The sequence below is a fragment of the Acinonyx jubatus genome, chromosome D1, assembly GCF_027475565.1.
Source record: "Acinonyx jubatus isolate Ajub_Pintada_27869175 chromosome D1, VMU_Ajub_asm_v1.0, whole genome shotgun sequence".
Lineage (NCBI taxonomy): Eukaryota > Metazoa > Chordata > Mammalia > Carnivora > Felidae > Acinonyx > Acinonyx jubatus.
Window position 1 is genome coordinate 84,834,423 of NC_069390.1, and position 22,661 is coordinate 84,857,083.

Genomic DNA, 22,661 nt, shown 5'->3' on the forward strand with positions numbered 1-22,661 from the left:
TCTCCCTGGCCTAGGCCCTTTCTCTCTGGAATTCTACTAACACAGGGAATGACAACAACATTCTGGATTCTTTCTCTCATTTCTGCCCCATTCCAAAGACAGTGTTTCCTCCCTTTCGTGAGCTTCAGAGATGTTTGACTCCAAAAGGCAGGTAATTAACTATCAAACAATAGCAGGGATTTTCAGATTAATTCTGCTTAGCAAGAAACTGGAAAACTCATTTACACCAAACAAAAGGGAGGGGGTGATTAGATGTTCCAGTGACAAAAGAGAGACCTAGAAAGGGCCTTGGAAACTGATAGAGACCAAAAGTTTTATTAGTTATTATTATTTTTATTATTATCGCTATTAAAGTACTACCCCTGTTTTATGAGCACTGTATGCTAACACTCGCATCATGCAGATGTGTCTCTGAATGAGATTAAAGCTCTTCAGGTGTACGACCCAGGCCTCTGTGTGTGGATGAAAAAGATCTTTGCTTATGTTCTGCAGACCACCAGGGTCACTGTGCTGTGCCATCATGCAAGGGTGCTTATGAAATGATGAGGGCTTTGAGATATCTTCCATATTGCCCTTAACTTAGCAAACAGTTCAGTCCCACAAAGTGTTTTATTCACTCTGTGCTCTCTATGATTCAGTCTCTTTCAAAGAACTATAGAGACAGAGGTGGAGGTATTTTAGATACCCTGAGAAGCAGCAGGTTTAAGAGAGGAAAAGGGTTAAAATATGCAGCTGGACTCCAGAAGCAGGCGCTTATTAATTACATTCACAAAGCAGAACACCTTAAGGTCAAGGGATGGAAATCATTAGACCCAAATTTCAATAAATCTAAAATGGATCTCCCTCACGCTGACCTATAAGATTGTGTTCTGGCTGCCCAAGTGAAAATACGTGGGTGGTATTTCTTACTTTTCACAAACTCGTATTGAATGGAGGATTCAAGCCATCTTAAAATTAAGAAGTCCAAAGATCTGAAGTGCTCCACAACACATGATGCTTTACCACATGAGGGTTTAGATGAGTTAGTATCAACCTGCCCTAGAGCACTCAGATAAAATCTCAATGTCCTGGCCCACTCCCCCACCAATTCCCACATGTAACCAACCCCCAAATTCTGTCTATTTTCCTTTGGATATATCTTCAGACTCTGGGCTTTCTACTCTGCCCCAGCTAACAGAGGAACTCCAGTCCTCTATCTTTATAATAATACTCTCTTGTCTTAAAAGACCTCTGTCTTTTCCTATTTCCATGTTCTCTACAAAATCCAATTCTCTTTTCTATACCACAACGGGCCCCTCAAATCAATGAAACCCACCTTTCATTTACATGTGCTGGCCCATAATGGTACTCAACTTTCTAAGATGATAGAATATTCTTTCTATTTCTATACTACTTGATAGAGCAGCCACTGGTCATATGTGGCTACTGAAGCACCTGAGGTGACCAGTGTGATTGAAGAAGTAAATTTTAAATTTTATTTGGTTTTAGCTCATTTAATTTTAAATAGCCACTGTGGTAGGTATGTACTTAATTCAGTTCTGTTCCCTCCCCCTTCTCACCACCAGCCCCTGCTGCCTTTTCCCTCATCCTCCTTCCATGCTGCCCCCTAGAGCCACTTTCTTAGTCAAGGTTGTCCTTTATTCCTGGCTTGCCTAGAAGACATGTCCCACCTGATCACCTGGACTCTCTGTGTACAACTACGATCCTGCTCCTTTCTCCATGTTGACCTTGGACAATGCAAATCAAAAGAACCATTACCATTTTCCTGCAGACTGGTCTAACATTCTGGGCCATGGAGGCTTAGATCTCTGTGTTTTGATATTCACCCTTAACTCTGCCTGGTGCTTCTCATGACTTCACTTAATAGTTGTTCTCCCAACCCCCTATACTGACCACTACAGGGACCCTCTTCTGCAGCCCAGGCTAGACTGACCCAGTCCATGTTCTAGCTGCTTGACCAGCCTGGCCAAGACCTTGAGAAAATATCCCCAGTCCCAACAGCCTAGGGAAGATTTTGGAGCATTTAGGTAGCCCCAGAGCTATATTTATTTATTTAAAGTTTATTTATTTGTTTTGTGAAAGACAGCAGGGGAGGGTCAGAGAGAGAGGGAGAGAGAGAGAATCTAAGCAGGCTCTGCACTGTGTGTGCAGTGCCTGATGTAGGGCTCGAACTCACAAACCATTGAGAGATCATGACCCAAGCTGAAATAAAGAGTTGGACACTAAACCGACTGAGCCACCCAAGTGCCCCATCCCTAGAGCTGTCATTTAAAGAAAAACAAAACAAAATAGAAAGGGAAAATACAGTTCAACAGCAATATACAGAAGAGACGAACCCATAAAAACAAAAGAAAGGAAAGGTTCTAAGCATTTCCCTTTTTCCTTTACCACAAGAATATGCAATGCTATCCATAGATTTAAAAACTATCCTAGCAGAAATGCACACATCTAGAACTTGCCACCAATGAAAGGTTGTCCTGAGGACAAGATAGACTGAAAATTATGTGCTCAGCTAAAGTTCTGGCAAACATGAACCAAGAAAAGGCCTCTAACCCTTCACCCCTGCTCTTGAGCTGAGACAGACCAGTGCTTAGCAGCATGGGGAAATCTGGCTGCCACATAAAAGGACCAATCTGATTTCTATATATGTCATTTCTGAATTCTATTAAAATATACAATCAGATTACATGGGGGTAAGAGGAACAACATTGCAGGTGTTTCCAGGAGTGTCTGGAGCAGGTTCGTACCCCAGGATTCAGTCAACAGCAGCTATACTTCTAGAAACTGAATTCTTGGGGATGACTTGGGCAAACATCACAGAAGTCCATTTCCACCTGAATGGGAACTAACTCTTCAAAGGTGGCTTTTTGTTTATCTTCCTGTGCTAAGTGGTTGGGCAAGGTACCAGTAACCAGAGTTGTTTCTCAGTAATTATTTACCATATGACTAAATGAAAGTACTCATAAGTGCATAACAAAGGGCTGAAGTTCTGAAGCTGACACTTGCAAAGGTGGCTTCACTGCTGTCAGCAGGAACTCAAAAGATCCAGAACAAAGAACTGGTGGGGTACAAAGGGTATTCGATAACAAGAGGAAAGACATAATCCCAGACCTTAAGCAGCTCACATGATACTATGAAAATGTCATTACCTTCCTTCCACGTGTGTTTATTTTTATGTGAACCTGACTGCATATGCATAAGTACACACACTCATGGGCAGACCATCAGTTCAGTTTTTCCTGCTGCTGCTAGCTTGTCTGTGTGCATCTGTGTGTGTCTGTGAGTGTTTAATGATTGTAATACCATTCTGAAAACTTAATATGTCTGACTTTCATTCCAGCAGTGTTCTGTTCAGGGTTGAATAGCAACTTCAACAAAATCCAGACAGTCAGCTCCTGCTAGGGGAATTAGGGTTTATGTTCACTACAATAAATGATCCCAAGATAAATATATTTCTTTTTTTTTTTAATCCTGGATGGTGATGTATCCTCTTTCCAATACAGAAATGGGGGAGTCTGGCTCTATTTAGTTTGTCTGATTGCTTCTAAGAGGGGGGATAGGTTGGCTCTGAAAAACTATGGTCCACTATTCATTAAAGTGTCAATAATGCTCAGCCCAGGCATATCGACAGCGGATTAGCTTGGGCTGAGTCTGTGTACAAGACCAGTGCCTTTTTTAACCTAGCTTGTTTCCAAATCAATACACCCATCAGCATTCGAAAATTAGCCCAAGATGAGATTCCAATACTTGAGGTGGTGTGTCATGCTAAGAGGCCACCTAGCCAAGTCACAGATGTAAACACCTAGCTGGGGATTAGACATTTTCCATTAGTGTGGACATGAGTGAAGATTGATGTAGACCCCTTCACCTCACCTCTCCTATGTCTCCACCCGTACACACACTCCACTTTCTGTCTTTGAGCCTGTATAAGACCTCTGGACTGTAAGTTCAGCCATTTGCTTCAAAAAGTAGTTATTAAATGTGCACTTTGGATAAGGTACTCTCCCAGGTATTTAGGGCAGAAGTGTGTGGGTGGGTGTGTTGGGGGGTGGAGGGAGAGCTTAAGGAAAACAAATGACAAAAACATGGTCCTTATTTTCAGAGAGGTTTAAGCATTTTTCACTATTCCTTCCATTTTCCAGGTCCATAAAGGTCCTACTCCATAAAGCGAATGTCTGTACTAGTGGGCATTTCCTGATTTCTCTTGCCATTGCTGGGTATCCTGCTCTCTTGACAATACATGTGTGCAGGTGGGGGTGCAAGGGGAACATGGTTTCAGGGAGGGGTTTCAGAAGCACCCTTTGGCAGAGATTACAGATGGTGACCCTGAAGCAGTTACCGGGCCTCCTCATCGAATATGATTTTCAAACTTTTTTTTTTTTTTTGCCAACTATCCACCATAATAAAAATGTATTTTATATTAAAAACTTACACACTCTGAAACAAAAATCTTATATAATGATACTTTTTCTGCTGTTTGTAAGACACTGATACCTTCTATGAAATTCCATTTCCTTTAAAAAAAATTGCTGCTTGCATCCAGCCGTTTGAAAAAGATTCATTTGGAGAACCAATAATAGAAAAGGCCATCGCAATTTCTTTTTAGAAGAGAGCAAAATAAGTAAGAACAACGTGGTGTGGCCAAGCTCTGCCCCGGTAGGAAGGACGCTGCTGTCCTGGCAGCCCCTGCCCAGGGCCAGTGTCACGGTGCCCTTGGGTGGTTGTGTCTCATGCCCACTCGCATCGCCTCACCCTTCAACTGCGCATGGCCACAGCCCAGGGTGGGCAGCCTCCTGCCTTCTCACAGCTAGGGTTCCCATCATACCTCCAGCTCCTTGTGTTCTTCCTTCTCCAGTCACGTTCCTGCCCTTGTTTACTGACCAAGTCCATCCCCTTTCCTTGGGCTCCCTGACAAGAGAGTGGCAGGAGGCGTCTCCCCAAGAGAAGCTTCTTGCCCCAAATGGCATTCAGCTGTATGGAGGGAACTGAAAATCGAACTGGGGAAGAAATTCCAGCAGAAGGGCCAGGCTACACTGCTCAGGGCTTAAGCTTCTGAGATCATAGAATGAGGAATTTGGCCCACTGTAAAAGAATTTTAAAAAGCTAAAATGCAATATCAGTATTTAAAGATATATTAATGATGGGGCACCTGGGTAGCTCAGTTGGTTAGTGTCTGACTTCAGCTCAGGTCATGATCTCATGGTTCATGGGTTCAAGCCCCAGGTCGGGCTCTATGCTGACAGCTCAGAGCCTGAAGCCTGCTTTGGATTCTGTGTCTCCCTCTCTCTCCACTATCTCCCACTTGTTCTCTCTCTCTCTCTTCAAAAATATATAAAAAATATTTTAATAAAAATATATTAATAGCTAACACTTCAACAGTACTGTAGGCCTGCTTCTAAGTGTTATGTAAAGTGTAGTCCTCAGCAAGCTGCTCACAACATTGATTCCATTTTACAGAAGGAAAGCCTGAAGCCCAGTTAGTAACTTGATCTGAGTCTCACAGCCATAAAGAGGCCAAGTCTGGTTCTGAGCTCTTACTCCCTAATTAAGAGCTGCCCACCATGGTAAAGTGTCATGTGAATGCCCCAGGGTCAGTTCTGCTTCATGGGGAATAGGTAGGAATCATTCCCAGGGCCTGAAAAACTCAGCCAGAGCAGAACCAAGAGAGATGCAAAACCAGAACATTGACATAGGCCTAAAACTCTGGGGGCAGGAACTTGGGGTGCCACCAAACACAGTGAATCAGATGCAGGTTATTAAAAGGGAGATGTGGCATCAGAAACCCAGGGCTGGGAGATGAGAGACACAGGCAAGCTGGAGACAATGGAGGTGGCTGTGAAGGACACGTCTCAGGTGGGCATTCAGAACGTGTGTGATGGACTCTGCTTTCTTGAAGGCTGCTCCAGGGTATGGCACGTGTGAAGTGCCAGAAGAGCTAAAACACTGGTCTTAAAATAAAGCAGGCCTAGAACTGGATGGAACCTAAAAAAAAAAAAAAAACTTAAGGGAAGAAAAAAGCCAAGGAAAGCAATAATTAGAAGATAATTTTCTGAGAAAATATATTATTGGAACAAAAACAAAAACAAAAAAATCCTAGTCCTATTCAACACTAAAACTTATTTCAAAGTTCAGCTTCTAACCACAAACTGACAGTTAGTTGTCCTATTGTCCTGGCCAGATGGAACAAACTGAATGTATCTCTGCTGGAGATAACAGAAAAAGTGTTCAATACAGGCTCTCCCAGCCATCTATCCAGACCATCCAGCCAAGCGACGCCTACCTTGCACAATGAGGTGGACCCTTGAGGTCTTTGGGTGGTTGTCCGTCTGCACAGAGCACGTGTATGGGCCCTCGTCATACACATCCACGTTCTGGATCTCGATGCTGTACTGGGTTTGGGTGTTGCTCAGGAGGACCACACGTGGGTCCAGGCACCACTTGTCATTCCCAGCGTAGAGGATGGTGCTGCGGTTTAGCCAGGCCACCCGGGTGACCCGGTTGTCAATTGTGCACCTGGAGGGAAGACCAGACGGTTAAGTCCAGGGATCAGAGAGAAATGGGAACCAGCACATACGCATATCTTGCTTGATTTGTCATGGTTGGCATTTTCTGGGATGGGGAAACAGAAGTCTTATAAGATTATTGTCTCAGAACACTATCTGAGATTTCTGGGCCTTGAACAGCCCAGTGCTTCTTAAACCACCTAAGCACAAGCCTACTTCGACAGTCATTACTATTCAATAGTAACAACTGGAGGCATCTTCCACACCCAGAGTGGCTAGGCCCTTTGAGCACCATAGCTCGCCCTTTGCTTAAGGATTCCCATGATGTAGGCATCTGGGGAGTACTAAGTCATCCAATATTTATAACAACCCTATGAGCAAGGTTCTGTTGGTAAAAGGAATGGAAGAACAAAGAAACTAAATATTTCTCCCAAGTCACACAGATAATATATGCCAGATCAGAGACCTAGATTTTGACTCCTAAACATTATCTCAGAATAGTGAATTCTAACAGAAGGCTTCTGAAGTCAAAACTAAATATGGACCACCACCATTGCTATTCATCTTCATTATACCCAGGGGCAGAAATGTTCAATTACTGTGAGACTAAAGACATTTTCTAAAATCTCAAAACTGTTTGCACATGTAAAAATAGATTTTGTCTTTTTTATTTTTGCATCTGGAGTCCCCAAATTGTGGAAGCTCCCTTCCCTTTCCTTACACTTTCAAATTTTCCAGCTTCTCTCGCCAAGTCCTAATCACATCTCTCTGTCTGTATTCATTTCCTTCTCTCAATACACCAAGTATGTTCTATGGCCTTGGGCGAAATTCACAAATAGTGTCCTGATCCTAACTATAATGCTGGAAATAGCAATGTAGCTCAGTATGTATAATGATGCCTCAAATTTATATATTCCTTTGCAGTGTACAAAATGCTTTTACATCCACACTGTCTCTTTTGATTCTTGCAGCAAATCTGTGAAGTAGATGATCTTACCCATTGTCTACTTTAAAGATCAGGACTCCACTATTTGGAAGGGTCTGGTGACTTGCCCAGGTTAGAGAGCTAGGAAGTGACAAACCTCTCAGCCAGGTCGTCTAATTCCTGGTCCCGTGGCCTCCTCAGAATGTTCAAGGGAAGGGAGAGTTCAGTGGGGAAGGATGATTGTTTCCGCTGAATTCTCAAAAAAAAACTAAGAATTGCCACTGAGCACACCAGCTTCCCCGGGTGGTCCTCTCAAGATGCGATATCCTGTTCCGTGCATCCTTTCTGCTTGTACTTGTGTAAATGTCACAGGATCATTGCAGGGCCACTCAGGCACAGGTGGGGAGCCTTGCTGAAAGTGCCTGTGGGGAAAGCGGCTCAACTAGAAACACCTTTGCTCTGGTGTCCAGCAAGTTCTATGTTGTTCATTGTGTTTTCTAGACAATGCAGGTTGTAAATGATGGAAGATCTTACCTACCAGGGAAGATCAAGGGAATATTTCTGGAATTGGACATGGGTCAATTGCATCAGAATTGCATGAGGGATTTGTTCCAGGTTTTTATTCTCACCTCCTATCCTACTGATTCAGGCTTTGGGTATCCAGAAATAAGAATTCTAACAACATTCCAGTTGGGTAATATCCCTACCAAAGTTTGAAAAACACTGGTATGGAGCCATGTGTCCAGGACTAGCTACATAATTTGGGGGGCTTCGTACAAAATGAAAGCGCAGAGCTCTTTGTTCAAGAATTATTAAGAATTTCAAGAAACTGAGAACAGAGAATTTAACCATATGCAGGGTCCTTCTGAATGCAGGGCTATGTGTGACTAAATACATACCCTAAGTTGATCTCAGACTTTATTGTGCTTATGACGCTTCTTGGGATCTTATTAAAACGTACATTCTGATTTGGTAGGCCTGGAGGGGGGCGGTTCCTGAACTTTTAGTTCTGAACTTTTAGTAGTCTCCCAAATAATGCCAATGCTGATGGCTCTAGAGCATTCCTTAAGTTGAATAAATCTAGTGGTGAAACATATGAACACTAGGGTTGGGGAAGCACTCAGCTAAGCACCTCACTATGTTAAAGTGTGGTCAGAAACCCAGCAGATCATCATCCCTTGGGAGGTTGGTAGAAATGCAGAGACGTTGCCCCTCCCTCAGATGCAATGAATGAGAATGTGCATTTTAGTAAGATAACACATGTGAAGTTTGGGCTGGTCTAGAATGCACTTCAAGACTTCCTTTGGCTTTGATGACAATACCTAGAATACTCTGAGAGCAAATGAGAGGTGGAGAAGTATGGCCAACAAGGAAGCGCCTGATGCCATCCCCTCCCTTAGGTTCCCTGCAGACATTCCTGATGTTCTTCCTCTCAGGTTGCCTCCCTTGAAATGTGGATTTGGAACCACAGTGTTTTGAAATCCCTGAAGGACAACACACTCCACAGGATACTTTACTAGTAATACACCTGGGATGTTATTTGTCTTAATTACCTTAAGAGTGGTCCTTGTTCTACATTTTGCTTGGATCCAAAGCAGAGAGATAGACTTTCATATTCATGGCTAATATTTACTGAACACATATTATTGTATACTCGGTGCTATGGAAGCCTATTATATAGATTACTTTATCATCTCAAAAACCTGGTAGATTCACTTATTAATTCCAGTTTACAGATGGAGTTAAATTGAGTTAAAAAAATATCCAGATTGAAAAAAAAATACCTGAATTTAGTAGAATAACAGTGGTATTAAGCTTCGGAGCCAGAATTCAGACCTAGTTTTATTTTATTTGGTTTCAAATTTGGTATTCTTGAATGTCCTCATAAGCCCTCATAAGCACATATATATATGTGCCCTATATAACATTTAAATTCAATGTGCAATAGAATCAGCAGCAAACCCTGATAAAATACAGATTGCTGGGCCCCTCCCTGGTCTGGAGACCACATTTTTGAAAGCCATTAATTTAGACATCTGGTTTCTGGTGAAATGAGAGCTGCAGAGCGAGTAGGCACTAGGAAATGACCCTTGTTTGAAACAGTTTTCCATTACTTTAAAGGAGAGAACTTCCTTGCAACCAATCTGCTCTGGAAAGCCAAAAGCAGAGTCCTAGTTAGTTTCTCCTCTAGCAACTAAAATTTGACCAGACACCAGGTGAATGGTCAGCCGTGGTGCAGGAAATTCTGATCAGCAACCTCTGCACAGCTTGAATAATTGTTTTTGATGCCCGCAATGGGGCATCTCACAGCCTCTCTGAGATGAATCCGAGAGGACAGTCGTGGGCTTCCTGTGAGTGTCTAATTATTGGAAATTGACTGAAACGAAGCAGTCTCACTACACCGCACTGTGTGTACAGGGCCAAAGATGTTCATTTGCAGATACACTAATGCTCTGAACACAGCCAATTTCCAGCACAGTTATGCGGCCCCTGTGATATACTACACTGAAAAGCTGGCATAGCTTCAGCTGTGGTTTTGGGCACATCCAAGGTCATGTTTAGATGTCCAAACTGTCACTGCTGGATATCAGTCTTGCTGAGTCTCCACGGCATTAATGCTGGCTTCTGCAGAGATGGATCACAAAGGTAACTTGGCAGCCAACTACAGTCACCTCCTCATACCTGTCCCCATCTATCCGTCTCATTTATCGAATCTCCACAACAATGCAGAGGAGACAATTCTCCCAGGTTAAAAAAAAAAAAAGAAAAGCAAGCATAATTGCTCCCTCAGTCAGAATGCTCTGGTTGGGGGGGTTTGGTAGAAGACTGGGGTGGAAAATTCCATCAACCGGTTCCCTTTTTGCAGAGATGGTCCTTTACAAAGATCTACAAAAGACGTTTCAAACACATCACAATATTTCATGTCCTTCAGGAAGGTAATTAACCATATGATTAAAGGTAGGGAAGGCTTCAAATTCAACTCTCCCTAATCCAGGCAAGTACAGATGACAACGACCACTTGTTATCAGGAAATGGTCACAGGTCAGGATAAGACAGGCCAGGAAGGGAGATGCAGAGACAGAAAGAGTTGAAAGTACCCTGCCTAAACCTTGATAGACTCTCTCCTTTCTCCCTGCATTCTTGAGATATGCTAAGCTCCCAACCTGAGCATCCTTTCCACCATCCTGGCAGACATACGAAGAGAAACAACGTCTATAGACCTAAGCCTTCTGAATGGATCCCTGGAACTCCCAATTCCCCACCTTCAAACATCTATCTCTCAATTCTAAAATCTCCAGTCTTCTAGCTTTAATGCTGCCATCACTTATTTCCATCCTCCAGCCCTCTGGCCAGTGGCCATCAGCATTCAGTGTTTGTGTGAATGGCCTTCCTTTCCTACCAGGCCTGTGAACCTCCTGGTTTCCTACAGACAGCCCATGGCCTGACCTATGAGATATCCTAGCAGAATCCAAACAGACAGACAGAGCCTGGGAAAGATGCTTGTTTATTATTTCACTGATGAGCCAGAGTGTCCTTCACAGTCTATGTGTCTATCTGCACCCTACTCCTTTCCTTGGAGAAATTTCTTTATAAAAAGAGCAGGCCTGATCTTTTTGAATACAGATAATCCAGGGTGTGTGGCCTGCATGGATTGGGAATGTATTTTCTTTGATGATGAAAATGTTCACATATAGTTGAGTAGAAGAAGATCAGACATACATGCCTATGCTGTACCTTGCACCCGAGCACAGTGTATGGCAGAGAAAGCTGTCATACCTGTCATTTTCTGTAGTTGCAACAATTGTGCCAAAGCTCCAAAAATACAGCCCTCTATGTCCTTAATCTCTTGCTGATGAATAGTGGCTTTATTACACTTGCTGCATTTATACATAGAGTAACAGCAAACAATGATTAAGCAAGCCCAGGATGAGGGGCTGCAGAGATAGAATCATAAGAGTGTGGATCCAGGGTCTCAAGCTACTTTAGGATCTGAAAGGAAATGAGAAAGAGAAAGAGGCAGACAGTGAGTGTGTGTCTAGAAATCGTAGGAAAAATAGAGCAAAAGTATCTTCTTGGAATCTTCTAAGGACAAAGAGAGCACTGAAATAAAGAGAAGGATTATTGCAGAAAGAGAGAAAAATCCAGGCTTAGCCTTTCTTAAACACACCCGCCTGAAGATCTGAGGATTATAATGGATCCAGACAGTGGGTAATCCAACCATTCCTTCTATCAAATGGCCCTTTAACTGCTTTTGAAAAGCAACACATCTTAAGCAACGCTTGAGACTACAGTGAAATAAGAGCTTCCGCCCTTCACAGCACCTGGTCACAATCTCCTCTTATTGCACAGAAATGCTCCAGCTGCCCCTAAGTTTGGTTCCTCTGAGCTTTTGGCTTGTGCCCCACCCCTAACTACAAGCTTCACAGAGAATCATTACAATGTGGACAGCTGAGAAATACCGAAACCCAGCCTCATGGAGTTTGCATGTGTGTCTTCTAGATCTGTTCCTGGGGGAAAACCAACAGGCAAAGCAAGATGCTTTATCACCAACCTGATGAAAATTCAGACATCACTGGTACCTTAGCCTTTTATTGTAGGAGAAGACTTCCTTAGTAGGGTTGCTCATTTTGACTCTACTGGAGTCTAAGTTCAGGTTGATATTTATAAAATTATCTTGGGCTATACAGAGACAAAAACACTGAACTTAACACTCCATTCACACAGGCCTTGAATCCCTCAATTACTACTGTTTTTTGTTTAACACTGAAAAGAAAAACAGATATGGGCTATAACATCTTTCTTAGTTATGAAAATGACAACACTGCCCATTCCTGGGTAGAGACAGAAGTCCTAGGAGAAGGACCAGGGATGAATTCTAGCTTGCACATGCTACCCTGGGATCCCACACTGCTGGAGGGTAGCTATGGTCTGAGGGTGGGTGGGAAGAGCCATGAGAACAGGCTGTGAAGTCAGACTGCAGAAATCATAGTCCCGGATCTGTGCTTGCCAAGTCTCAGTAAGTTTCATTTCACTCATCTGCAATGGAAATAACATTTCCTCCTGCATGGGGTTAATGAAAAGATTAAATGGACCCATGCATCTAAATGCATTCCTTTGCACTTAGAAACTCAACAAACAATGTGATTATACAATGTTATACACACTGCTTTCTCATCTTCCATGTAATGTTGCAACACTGATTAAAAGGTAAGTTCTTGAAAGCAAGGGCCATGCCTTATTTTTCTCATGTACCCTAGTAAGCATTCAATACATATCTGTTGACTGATTAATTTTTGTTTAAGATCACTCATCTATCACAATCTCTTCAGAAGTAAAAGATCATGGAGACTGTGTCCAGGAAAGGCCCAGGTTGTGAGGATAACTACTCTGCCCATCATTTATAATGAATTTATAATGCAAAATGCAGACACCTCCCTCAATGCAGTGGAGGCCCTTCCATTTCACTAATGTCTTGAAGATGAATCCAGAAGGCTTGGCTTTGTAGACCTCCAAGAAGTGTTCCATATAAGCACCCCTATCCACCTAAGTCAAAGAAAGTAGCATCACCTCAAAACAAACTGCTGAGTGAGGTGGGCCATGACTTGTCTGAAATGAATGGCACAAGATTTTGATTTGTTCTAGTGATAAAAACCAAGTGCAAACTCAAATATTGAAGAAGGCTTGGAACTGCTTATCTGGTCACATCACATTTGTAAGCCATTGCTCCCACAACCCACTTTCTTACTCTATAACTGTCACATGCATGCAACACTGTGGGCTATGAGTCATCTTGATCATGTCATACAACCACAGAAGAAATCAATGGAGTCTTTTTTCCCTAGGTGACCAAAGTCAGGCATCCAGAAGGTTATTATTATTATTATTATTATTATTTTTACCATTCCTTTCCCTAACATATACAAAATTGTCTAAACCTAGAGGAGGGTCTCTTGAACTCCTTGGTGGAAACCAACATTTCCTAAGAGAGAGAACCCAGAAGTGCTGAGGGAAAAGTTCAGTGGAGATTCACTCTGGACTTTATCTGCCATTTGACCTTGGGGTCCAGTGAATGATCTCCTGCAAAGCCTCACCTAATTTCCCACTGCTTTAGGCAAGATGTGTGTCTGGTATTTGGATTACTTCTCACTGTTACCTGAGTGTTCTATTCACTTGTAGGATTCAGTAACCCACTGTTTTTAGAATGCCTTTCTTCACTGTGTGGTAAACAAATTCCTATCTCCTATCAAGGCCAATTTTAAATATGATTTTGTATCCCCACTGCCTATCATTTGCAAAAATGTTTAATCCCCTATGACTGATCTCCAGACATCCCTTGGTTACTTTCAGGGCAATTTGGATCTTGTGAGAGTTGGGGTGCCCATTAAGGTTAGAAGGAGGTGCTCAATAGAAGAGGGCAAGCATAGCCTTTCAGGCAGCAGGAAGAGAATGAGCAAAGTACAATGGAGCTGTAAAAAAACTCCTGGCATGTAGGGGTGCCTAGGTGGTTCAGTTGGTTAAGCATCCTACTCCTGATTTCAGCTCAGGTCATGACCTCACAGTTTGTGGGGTCAGGCTCCATGCTGTCAGCAGGGAGACTGCTTGGGAATTTCTCTCTCTCCCTCTCTCTCTCTGACCCTCTCACACTTATTCTCTCTTTCTAAAAATAAATAAATAAAGATTTTTTTTTTTAAATCCTCATATATTTGTAGAAGTTTGGAAATTTAGACAGGATGGATTAAGGGGGATGAGTCCACTGAGTGAGTGCACTGCTATTTCTGTGTCACCTAGATCAACCACAGACTGATATTTCCTCCGGCTTCCTATTGGGTTTTGGCTGATGGGAAGCATTGGCAGGAGATGGGGTGTGGGGGGTAGGAGAGGGGCTGTCACAGGCTGTCAATTCCCTCGGTCAAAGATGATTGATCCTAGCCAGTGGACCTCTCCACACAGCCCCCTGTCTCTGGTGGGAGCTATGACCTCCTCCTTAATTCCCTCAGCCTTGTAGGTGTTAATGATCCCCTCTTGTACTAGCCCTATGGTCTTGACTATCCCTGTAGTTTTCCTACACTTTGGTTCCACCTCTGTAAATATCCACTTTATTAAACTCTCCTCAAATTACTCTATTTGAGTATGCCATCTTTTTTTTTTTCCCTGCAGGAACCCTGACTTTTGCAGGTTGATTGTGTAGTACACTATGTGAAAGATTTTGGGTGTTTTGTTTTGTTTTGTTTTGTATCCTCAAGTCAACAGGAACCAGAGAATCAAACTGAAGAACTTTGCAGTGGCTAACTCAAAAAATTATCAATGGCTAGAAAAGGCACCAAACTTGAGCTTGTCTCTGTCTTCCAATGGGTGGTCCTTCCTGGCATGGAAAGGGCTGGGAAGAAGAAATCCAATTCCAGCAAATGAATCTGTCTGCAATCTGTTTTTCTCCTTTTCTTTGTCTCCCATCCTGGTCCTCATCAGCCGCTCCATGGAAAGCTACATTCAAGATGGGGTTTCATCCTGGAGAAGCTGGGCCCAGACTGGCAGGTGTAAGTAGAAAGCACACTTCTAATTATTATCCAGTCTAGATATCTTTTTACAATGACACTGGGGAAGCCAGGACTCACTCAGGTGAACTGAGATGGATGGCACATATTAGACCTTTGGTGTCATGCATGAAAAAGGGTCTGGAAGTACCCACCTCCTCACTGGCTCAGGTCCTCGAGTGGCTAAGAAAGATGTACCAGCCTCGCTGGCCTTGTGCCTAGGAGTCAGCCTCAGGTGAAGTCAGTGCGGCTTCATCTCTGGGACTAGTTCTAACTCTAATTCCTTCTTGAGACAACTCTAAATCCTTCCCCAGGCCTGGATCCTGTCTCTAGTGCCTCTCCCATAACTGGTGAAAATTGCCTATAGTTAGAACTTAAATATGCCCAGGATAGGAAGCACTTGTGGCCTAGGAGGCCAAAACCACATCTTAGACCAATCACAGCTGACATTTTCCTTCCCACCAATGAGCATGCCTGACACCCAGGCAGTTCTGACTAGTCAGCAGACCAGGCTGTGTTTCTACCTGGTTCTCACCATGGAGACTGTGTACACATATGACCCTGTGTCAGGGAAGAAGGAATCAGAATGAAAGCAATCCAGAACGAGGCCATAGCTTTTCCTCCTCTACAGTGGAAGAGATAGTCTGCTACCTCAAACTCCCATGGTGCACCAGAAGGAAGAACAGACCAATGAGATGTAGCATGACAAAAAGAGCTCCTAGGTTGGAGGAGCCTTCTCTATTTTCTTACTATGTGAACTTGGCCACACATTATTTCCCCTCTTGGTGATGCCACTGTGTCTCAAATTACTGCTCAGGGCCCCCATGGGAATCAGGGCCAGTGATAAGCAGGCTGGCTTCCTCCCAGGTTATGAAGCTCCATTTCCACCACTTGGGAGCTGAGAACAAGCTGGAACAGAAGAACGGAACGAATGCGGAGGTACATGCCAGAGCAGCTGCAAGGCTCCTTCTCTACTTGTGCATCCTCTGCTGGCCTGTGAAGAGAAAGTATCCCCAGGGTCCAGAAAACCAGTGTTCACTACAAGGAAATGTAAAAATAATTAAGTGGAGAGGAGCTAATTGGACCTCTCCAGAGAGTTAATCTATGAGATGTGATACTTTAGGGGGGGGGGGCAGGACATATCCCCCAGAAAGACAAAAGCTCCCGGGGGAAGCTCCCAGGGGAAGAATCAGCCTTGGCTGGGCCTGCTGCCACTCGGAATCCTCAATCTACCAGTGGAAGACCTCACTGCATATTTCCTGTCAGATTTCTTCATCCTTCTGTGACAGTTGGTTGTTAGAGGCACTCCCTCTGAGTAGAGTGCTAATCTCTTACACTGATTTGTTGTTAAAGGTGTCCCCAGACCAGCGTCAGCCCCACCCCACCCCTCTTGCCTTCTTCCTCAGAAAACAGAATCTGGCTACAGGGAGGAGCTCAGAGGGGGCTGCCAGGGTGCAGAGAAAAGGCGCCAAGGGGCACCCTTAGCCAATCCAGTCATTCTCATGTACCAAGGACTGTGGGAAGCCTTAAAAGTACCTTTCCTAGGCCAGAAGGAAAGGCCTAGAAAAAAAAGTCTCCGAAGTGTGTTCACCTAAGGGAAGTACACACCTATCTTTCTGCCTTAATTCCTGGAGGTAAGGGGTCTCCCAGTTCCTGTTAGACCAGGTCTCCAGAGCAGAGTTGTGCAAGTGTGCCATGAGGATCTGAAGCATGCAGCCAGAGAATCGTGGGTCAGGGAGGCAATGAGCAGCATCTGGGTCTCTGGGTCTTGCATTCTCTATAATGTCCCTACTTGGGCAGGACATGTCAGTTAGCCAGTGTTCGGCCCACCTCCCTTGAGTCGCTTTTATCATATCATCTCTGTGCCTCTCCCAAGTTTCTATGTGCTTCTGCTTTGAGCAGCCCACATCTGGGTCTTTCTTTGCAGGTCTGCCTTTAGGCTGTGGAGCCCCTGTGTGCTCACTCACAGAGCTGGAGGAGTCTGGGAGCTTGCACCCCCTCAGGGCAGCCAGCAGGGGCTGACTGTGGAGGAGTGGGATAGCCGTCTCTCTCTACTTGCCAGAATCTCACTGCAGATCCGACTGAAGCCACCTTTGTGGATATTTGACTGAAATTGCAGCTCTACTTGGCTTCTTGCCTTTACCTGCCCTGACTCCCCCACTCTTTCTGTGTTTCTCCAGGGAGTACTTCCTTAATAAGTCACTTCAATACAAACTCCCATCTCCAGGGCCTGCTTCTGGGGCTCCAGAAGTGAGACAGCCCTATTTGTAATTCTCACAAAGGTTTTGTGACCAGAAGGAGAAACTCTTAAGGAAAGGGCAATGCTTCAGAGGCTTCAAAAAGCTGCTAAAGCGGTGCAGACTGCTCTGTAATCAGGCACTGGGTGGGAGGCATTAGGGGCATCCTGGGCTCCAGGGAGAGATGGGGCAGGGCCAAGTAGAGCCTGAAGCCAAGAAGAGCCAACTGGGAGTGGGGACCATCTAGGACACTACCACCAAGGGGAATACAAGCTAGGTAGGTATAAGTACTAGAGACACCTGGTGAGGATTTCAGGTGTTTGGTGGTAGGGGAAGAGCATGTGCACTAGCAATCTCATGGAGGGAGTAAGCCCTGGGCTCATGCGGAATGGGAAATACATCTACATCAAAGGAGAAGAGGTGAGAAAGTATTCCCCCATAAGAAGAAAATGGAGTCATAAGATAGGAATGTGGATATAGAGTAAGATGCTTAGGGTCTGGTCTGATAAAATTGGGGGCTCTGTGGGGATGTAAGAAGGCTGCAGTCAGCTTGTAGATGGCTTAGAATGTTCTCATGTGTAGCACTGAACTTCTCTTTATGGGGTTGGGGGAGCTGAATGGCATAGTGAAAATCACATTTGGGAGCAATGCAGGAGAAAGAAGACAGTGGAGGCGGGGAGCCAGCCACTGCCAGAAGCCATGTAAATCCTGAGGTGTCCCCTTCTGAAGAAGGTTTTCCCTTCTCTAATATGTTGGGTCTTATTCATGCACCACATATCTGAACACACGTTCTCTTATGGACAGGATCATGTTAAACAGGGCTGACAGGAGGGACTGTGTTAAAGGATATCTGTTAAGAATAGGATTCTTACCCATTCCTCAAGCCCATATAAAAACCTTTGCACTCATAAGGATCCTATCATCAGGCTTACCCTTCTCTTTCTCATTCTTTGCCTCTCACTTATAGTTGTTACTCCAAAGATATGGATAAACTGAGGTAAGAATAGGTTTATTGAATTATTCATTCATTTGACAAGTGTTCACTGAGCACCTACTCTGTGCCATGTATTGTGTTAGCAGTTAATGCGATACAGAGACAAACAAGACAGACAGGGACAGACATTCTGCTCATGCAGCAGAGAGGCAAAGAAAAGCACATTATGCAGTATGAGTCTCTTATGAGAAGATGCTATAGGGTGATATATAGAAAATAGATGGGTGTTATGGAATCTACACTGGTCTAAGGGGTCAGGGGAAGTCTTGCAAAAATGGTGCCTTTGCTGAGAAATTTAGAAACTAATATTTGGTACGCAGAGGGACCTGCGAGATGGTTTACCAACCTATAGGTAAGCATCTAATGAAGTTAAGTCTATACAGTTACTTCATTCATAAGCCTAGGTCTATGCAGCTATTCAGTTAAAGAATGATCGGTGGGGTGCCTGGGTGGCTCAGTCAGTTAAGCCTCTGACTTCAGCTCAGGTCATGATCTCATGGTTCGTGAATTTCAGCCCTGCGTCAAGGCTCTGTGCTGACAGCTCAGAGACTGGAGCCTGCTTTGAATTCTGTGTCTCCCTGTCTCTCTGCCCCTCCCCCACTCCTCCTCCCCTCTCTCTCTCTCTCTCTCTCTCTCTCAAGAATATATAAACAGAAAGAAAGAAGAAAGAAAGAAAGAAAGAAAGAAAGAAAGAAAGAAAGAAAGAAAGAAAGATTGGGGATGAGAATCTGCATCTCCTGATGCCTTAAACCAAGATTTAAAAAAAAATAGTGATTTGGGGGGTTAGTGGATTCCAAGAGAGATTCTGTAATGAATATTCTAAAAGCTTGACAATACACTGGGTGTTACTCAGATTTTAACAAGATCTCTGCCATCTGGAAGCTGCCATGAATTAGTATATTTTATCTGGTATAACCTCAGCTTGCATGTTCATATTTAAGAGAAGCAGCAATCATGCCCAGAGCTTTTGGCCTGATTTCCATGGAGCAGAACTAGCTGGGTCCTTGTTTTATTATCTAATCTGCTGTGACAAGCCTGAGTCCTTAGATTTTATATGACTCAGTTTTCCTATGTCCACAGGGAAAAATTTGCCCACTCAATTCTTCTGGTTATCATGAGGGTCAAAACAGGTATTTAAGGAAGAGTATAAACTTAAAGAACAAGGAGGAGTTAATGTTTACAAATCTTCTGTGTGAAAATACAGTCACCCCCTCTCTTCATATTTCCCAAGTAACCAAATGCATGTCTGCATCACCATGCTCAGCATTAAACATTTACTTATAGTGTTTCCACGTCTGTGGAGATGCAGGGCACGCTCTTCAGGACAAAGCATATTCCTTACTCTCTATATTTTAGAAGCCTATGATACAAAGAAGAGAACACCTACTTAAGTGAAAGAAAGTAGGGGACCTGCACAGGCAGCTGAATGACAAACAGGGGGCACACACAGAAGACTAGGTCCAATTTTAACCTTGAAAGCAGAATGCCCACCCCGGGAACCAAAGCAGGAAAGGAGAGAAGGAGGAAGAGGAGAGGAGTATTCTCCTTCACTGGCCCACATCCCACATGCACATGCTAGCAGAAAGTCAGGCACAGCCCTGATGATGAAGGCAAAGACGGAGGGGAAGTGATGGGGTTCAGGTGAAAAACTTCCCCAGGGACTCAGTCCTCTCAGTGCCAGGGCTGCCTCGGCCGCTGCTTCTGCAGTAATTTCCTTCAACTGGCACTGGGCACATAATTATCCAAGTCCTTTACAGAAACTCTCCGTGCCTTTGGTGGTGTTCTCTATTAACTGATCTCTGTAGGAAGGGATTCTGGTAGCTCTGTAGGAGAGTTAGTTCTTTCTCTGCATAAAGTACTCCCTGACCTTGACCCTTCAACAGCAAAATCAAATCATTGTCTAATCTCACTCAAATTGACCACCCTTGGAAGACCAGGAAGTGAGGGTGCTCTTTGGGGGTGGGATCTAATCTGGAGTCACCCAGATGGTAGGTAGCACCACCCACTCCTAATTGGCCTCTTGCCTCCTGCTGTAACCCTTCTAGCTAATCCTCTTTCTAGCAAAATTTTGGATTCATTTGTTTAAAACCCTTCAATGGTTCCCACAGCCTTCGGTATGAAGCTGCAATATTACAGAATGACATGCCAGGATGCCCCTGGCTTCATTTAGACCCACCACCTTGAACTGGAGCCACATCACAGCAGGTGATTGCGGTTTTCTTGCAGATTCCTCAGCGTGGCATCCAGTTTCACATACTGTCCCCTCCACCTAGAACATCCCTTCATACCTCATCACCCACACACCTTCCTTTACAACACTCCCTCCACCATACCACATCTGCACTAACACCCACACTCCCCAGCACCTTGCCTACCTCTGCCACATCATTTTCCAAGCCATATGGCAGTTGTAAAGCAGGGCCAATGTATTTTATTTATCTTTATTATATTGACACCCCCCCAGGCCTGTTGTGCTACCATGGTACCTAGTCCATTATCACTGTAAGTTAGTAAATATCTGCTCCTTGAAGTGAAGTCACACTGCAGCAGGCATCTATCTTAAACCGGGTGTCTTTGAGACAATAGCTAGCCTCAGGCACGACCCAAATACTGGAATCTCTCCAACAGTTCTCCATGGTTACTCATGCCAGGCTGCCAGGAGCCTGACATGCCTGTACAGGTAGCACTGGTGAGCCCCCCTAACTAGAAGTCACCAAGCCACGGTGCAGGCTCCACAAAAGCTTGCAAAATGAGGAGAAAGGATGCAGCAGATATTTCATAAGAGCATTTTATTAATTAACCAGACAAATAAGAGCTCAAGCTTTCCTTGTGCATGACAGCATGCAAAATCCTTTCACATATAATCGTATCTCATGGAATCATCAAAACAAAGCTGGACACAGAGACAAACCTCTATCCCCAGACCCAGGACTATAAAATGTGTGATTGTAGACAAGCCATTTCACCTCTCTGGACCTCAGTTTCCTCATCTGTACAAGACAAAGTGATCTCTCAAGGCCAACCGGCTCTGCAAGACTCCTCAGGTCTGCTGCCTGCTCCCCCATAACATATTCCCTGTTCTCTGATAGGCAGAGTTGCCTGAAACCTGTAAGTGTTCCTCTCTTTGCCAAGGTGAACAGAGAGAGGGAAGGTTAGGAGGTTAGAATAGAAAGTGGAATAGAATAGTGAGAGCAACTGAAATGCAAAAAATGCAAACATGATTTCACTTCTTATGCAAATTCTTGAGAGAAAGAGGGTGTAAAAGTGTAAGAAAGCATTTTTCTTTCACCTTGGCAGGACACAGGAGAATCAAATAATATTAATTAGAATTTAAATGCTTGGAGTAAAATTAGCAACATGATTGCTCCTTTCACTGAAATTATCAAGAAAATCACACACACAAAAAAAGTCAGGGATGAAAATGTAGTTCCTTTCCCTTCCTTTCACTTGGGAAACAGAGTCCACTCTTTTAAATCTTGTGACTTTATATGGTATCCCCTAACATCTCCCAAACAAAGCTCACCAGTTCTCATAATTGAGCTCTGTTTCTTTCCTCCTCCCCCACACATCAAATGATCTCTAGATGCAAGTGGCCCCATCTGCCAAGATGATTTCCTATTATTTAGTCACTTCTGGGCTCCTTTCTCTTGAGAATATTTAGTGTTGAAAAAATCTCCTGCTCCCCAAGTCCTAGCAGTCTCTGGAATTAGGTTCTTCTCATTAAGAATAGGATGCAAGTTGGTACCTTTAGCTTCATCAAAACCTATTAAAAAATGTTCAATGATCAGCAGAACACTCAAAGAGAAAATGAATGGCAATATGTTATCCACAGGAGCTAAGATTGTTCGTAATAAATAATCTGAGCGAAACGGCGCCAGAAAATTCAGGAAAAGGGAATAGGGTACAGGAAGGGGTGGGAAAAGACATACCACTGTCTCAACATAACTTACACTGTTTCCCAGGGTTGTGGCCATATGCCTCAGGTATCTCTCATACTCTTTACATTCTTCTTCTTTGTCTTTCTAATATAGTCATAGGAACCATGGTTTGAAATGACTGGTGGAGGCAGGCAACTAGTGTGTGTGTGTGTGTGTGTGTGTGTGTGTGTGTGTGTGTGTGTAAGAAAAAAACAGGGCAATCACAACAAAAATCCACTTTTCATTTCTTAACAAACCTTTCTTTCCTTCAATGACTTTCCAGTAGAGCAGACAGAAAGCTGTAGATTGATCCAAACCTTGACCTAACCTCTAAGTAGGCATGGAAATCCCACCCAAAGTCTGTATTTAGGAATTTCATCTGAAATTATATTCCTCCTGCCTGTCTTAAAAGTGAGGATAGGAATGCAGGAAGTGGATGTGATTGGGTCAAGTTTTCCAGAATCTTCATGTAAGGGCTCATTTAGAAATAGAAAGACCTGGACTTGGGCACCTGGGGTCTGTTTGCTACCCCTTTCTTATCTTACTGGAGGTG

The 22,661-nt window shown here is 43.7% G+C and overlaps 1 protein-coding gene across 9 annotated transcripts in view; it reads right to left on the reverse strand.

Moving 5' to 3' along the window:
- The window catches only part of NTM (neurotrimin), a 935,659-nt gene that overhangs the window by 162,158 nt on the left and 750,840 nt on the right, over positions 1 to 22,661 (reverse strand). For all 9 annotated transcript variants that reach the window (XM_053203850.1, XM_053203853.1, XM_027036934.2 and 6 more), the window contains one exon: positions 6,281 to 6,513. In XM_053203850.1, coding sequence (XP_053059825.1) covers positions 6,281 to 6,513 — 233 coding nt within the window. The remainder of the gene's footprint in view (positions 1 to 6,280; positions 6,514 to 22,661) is intronic.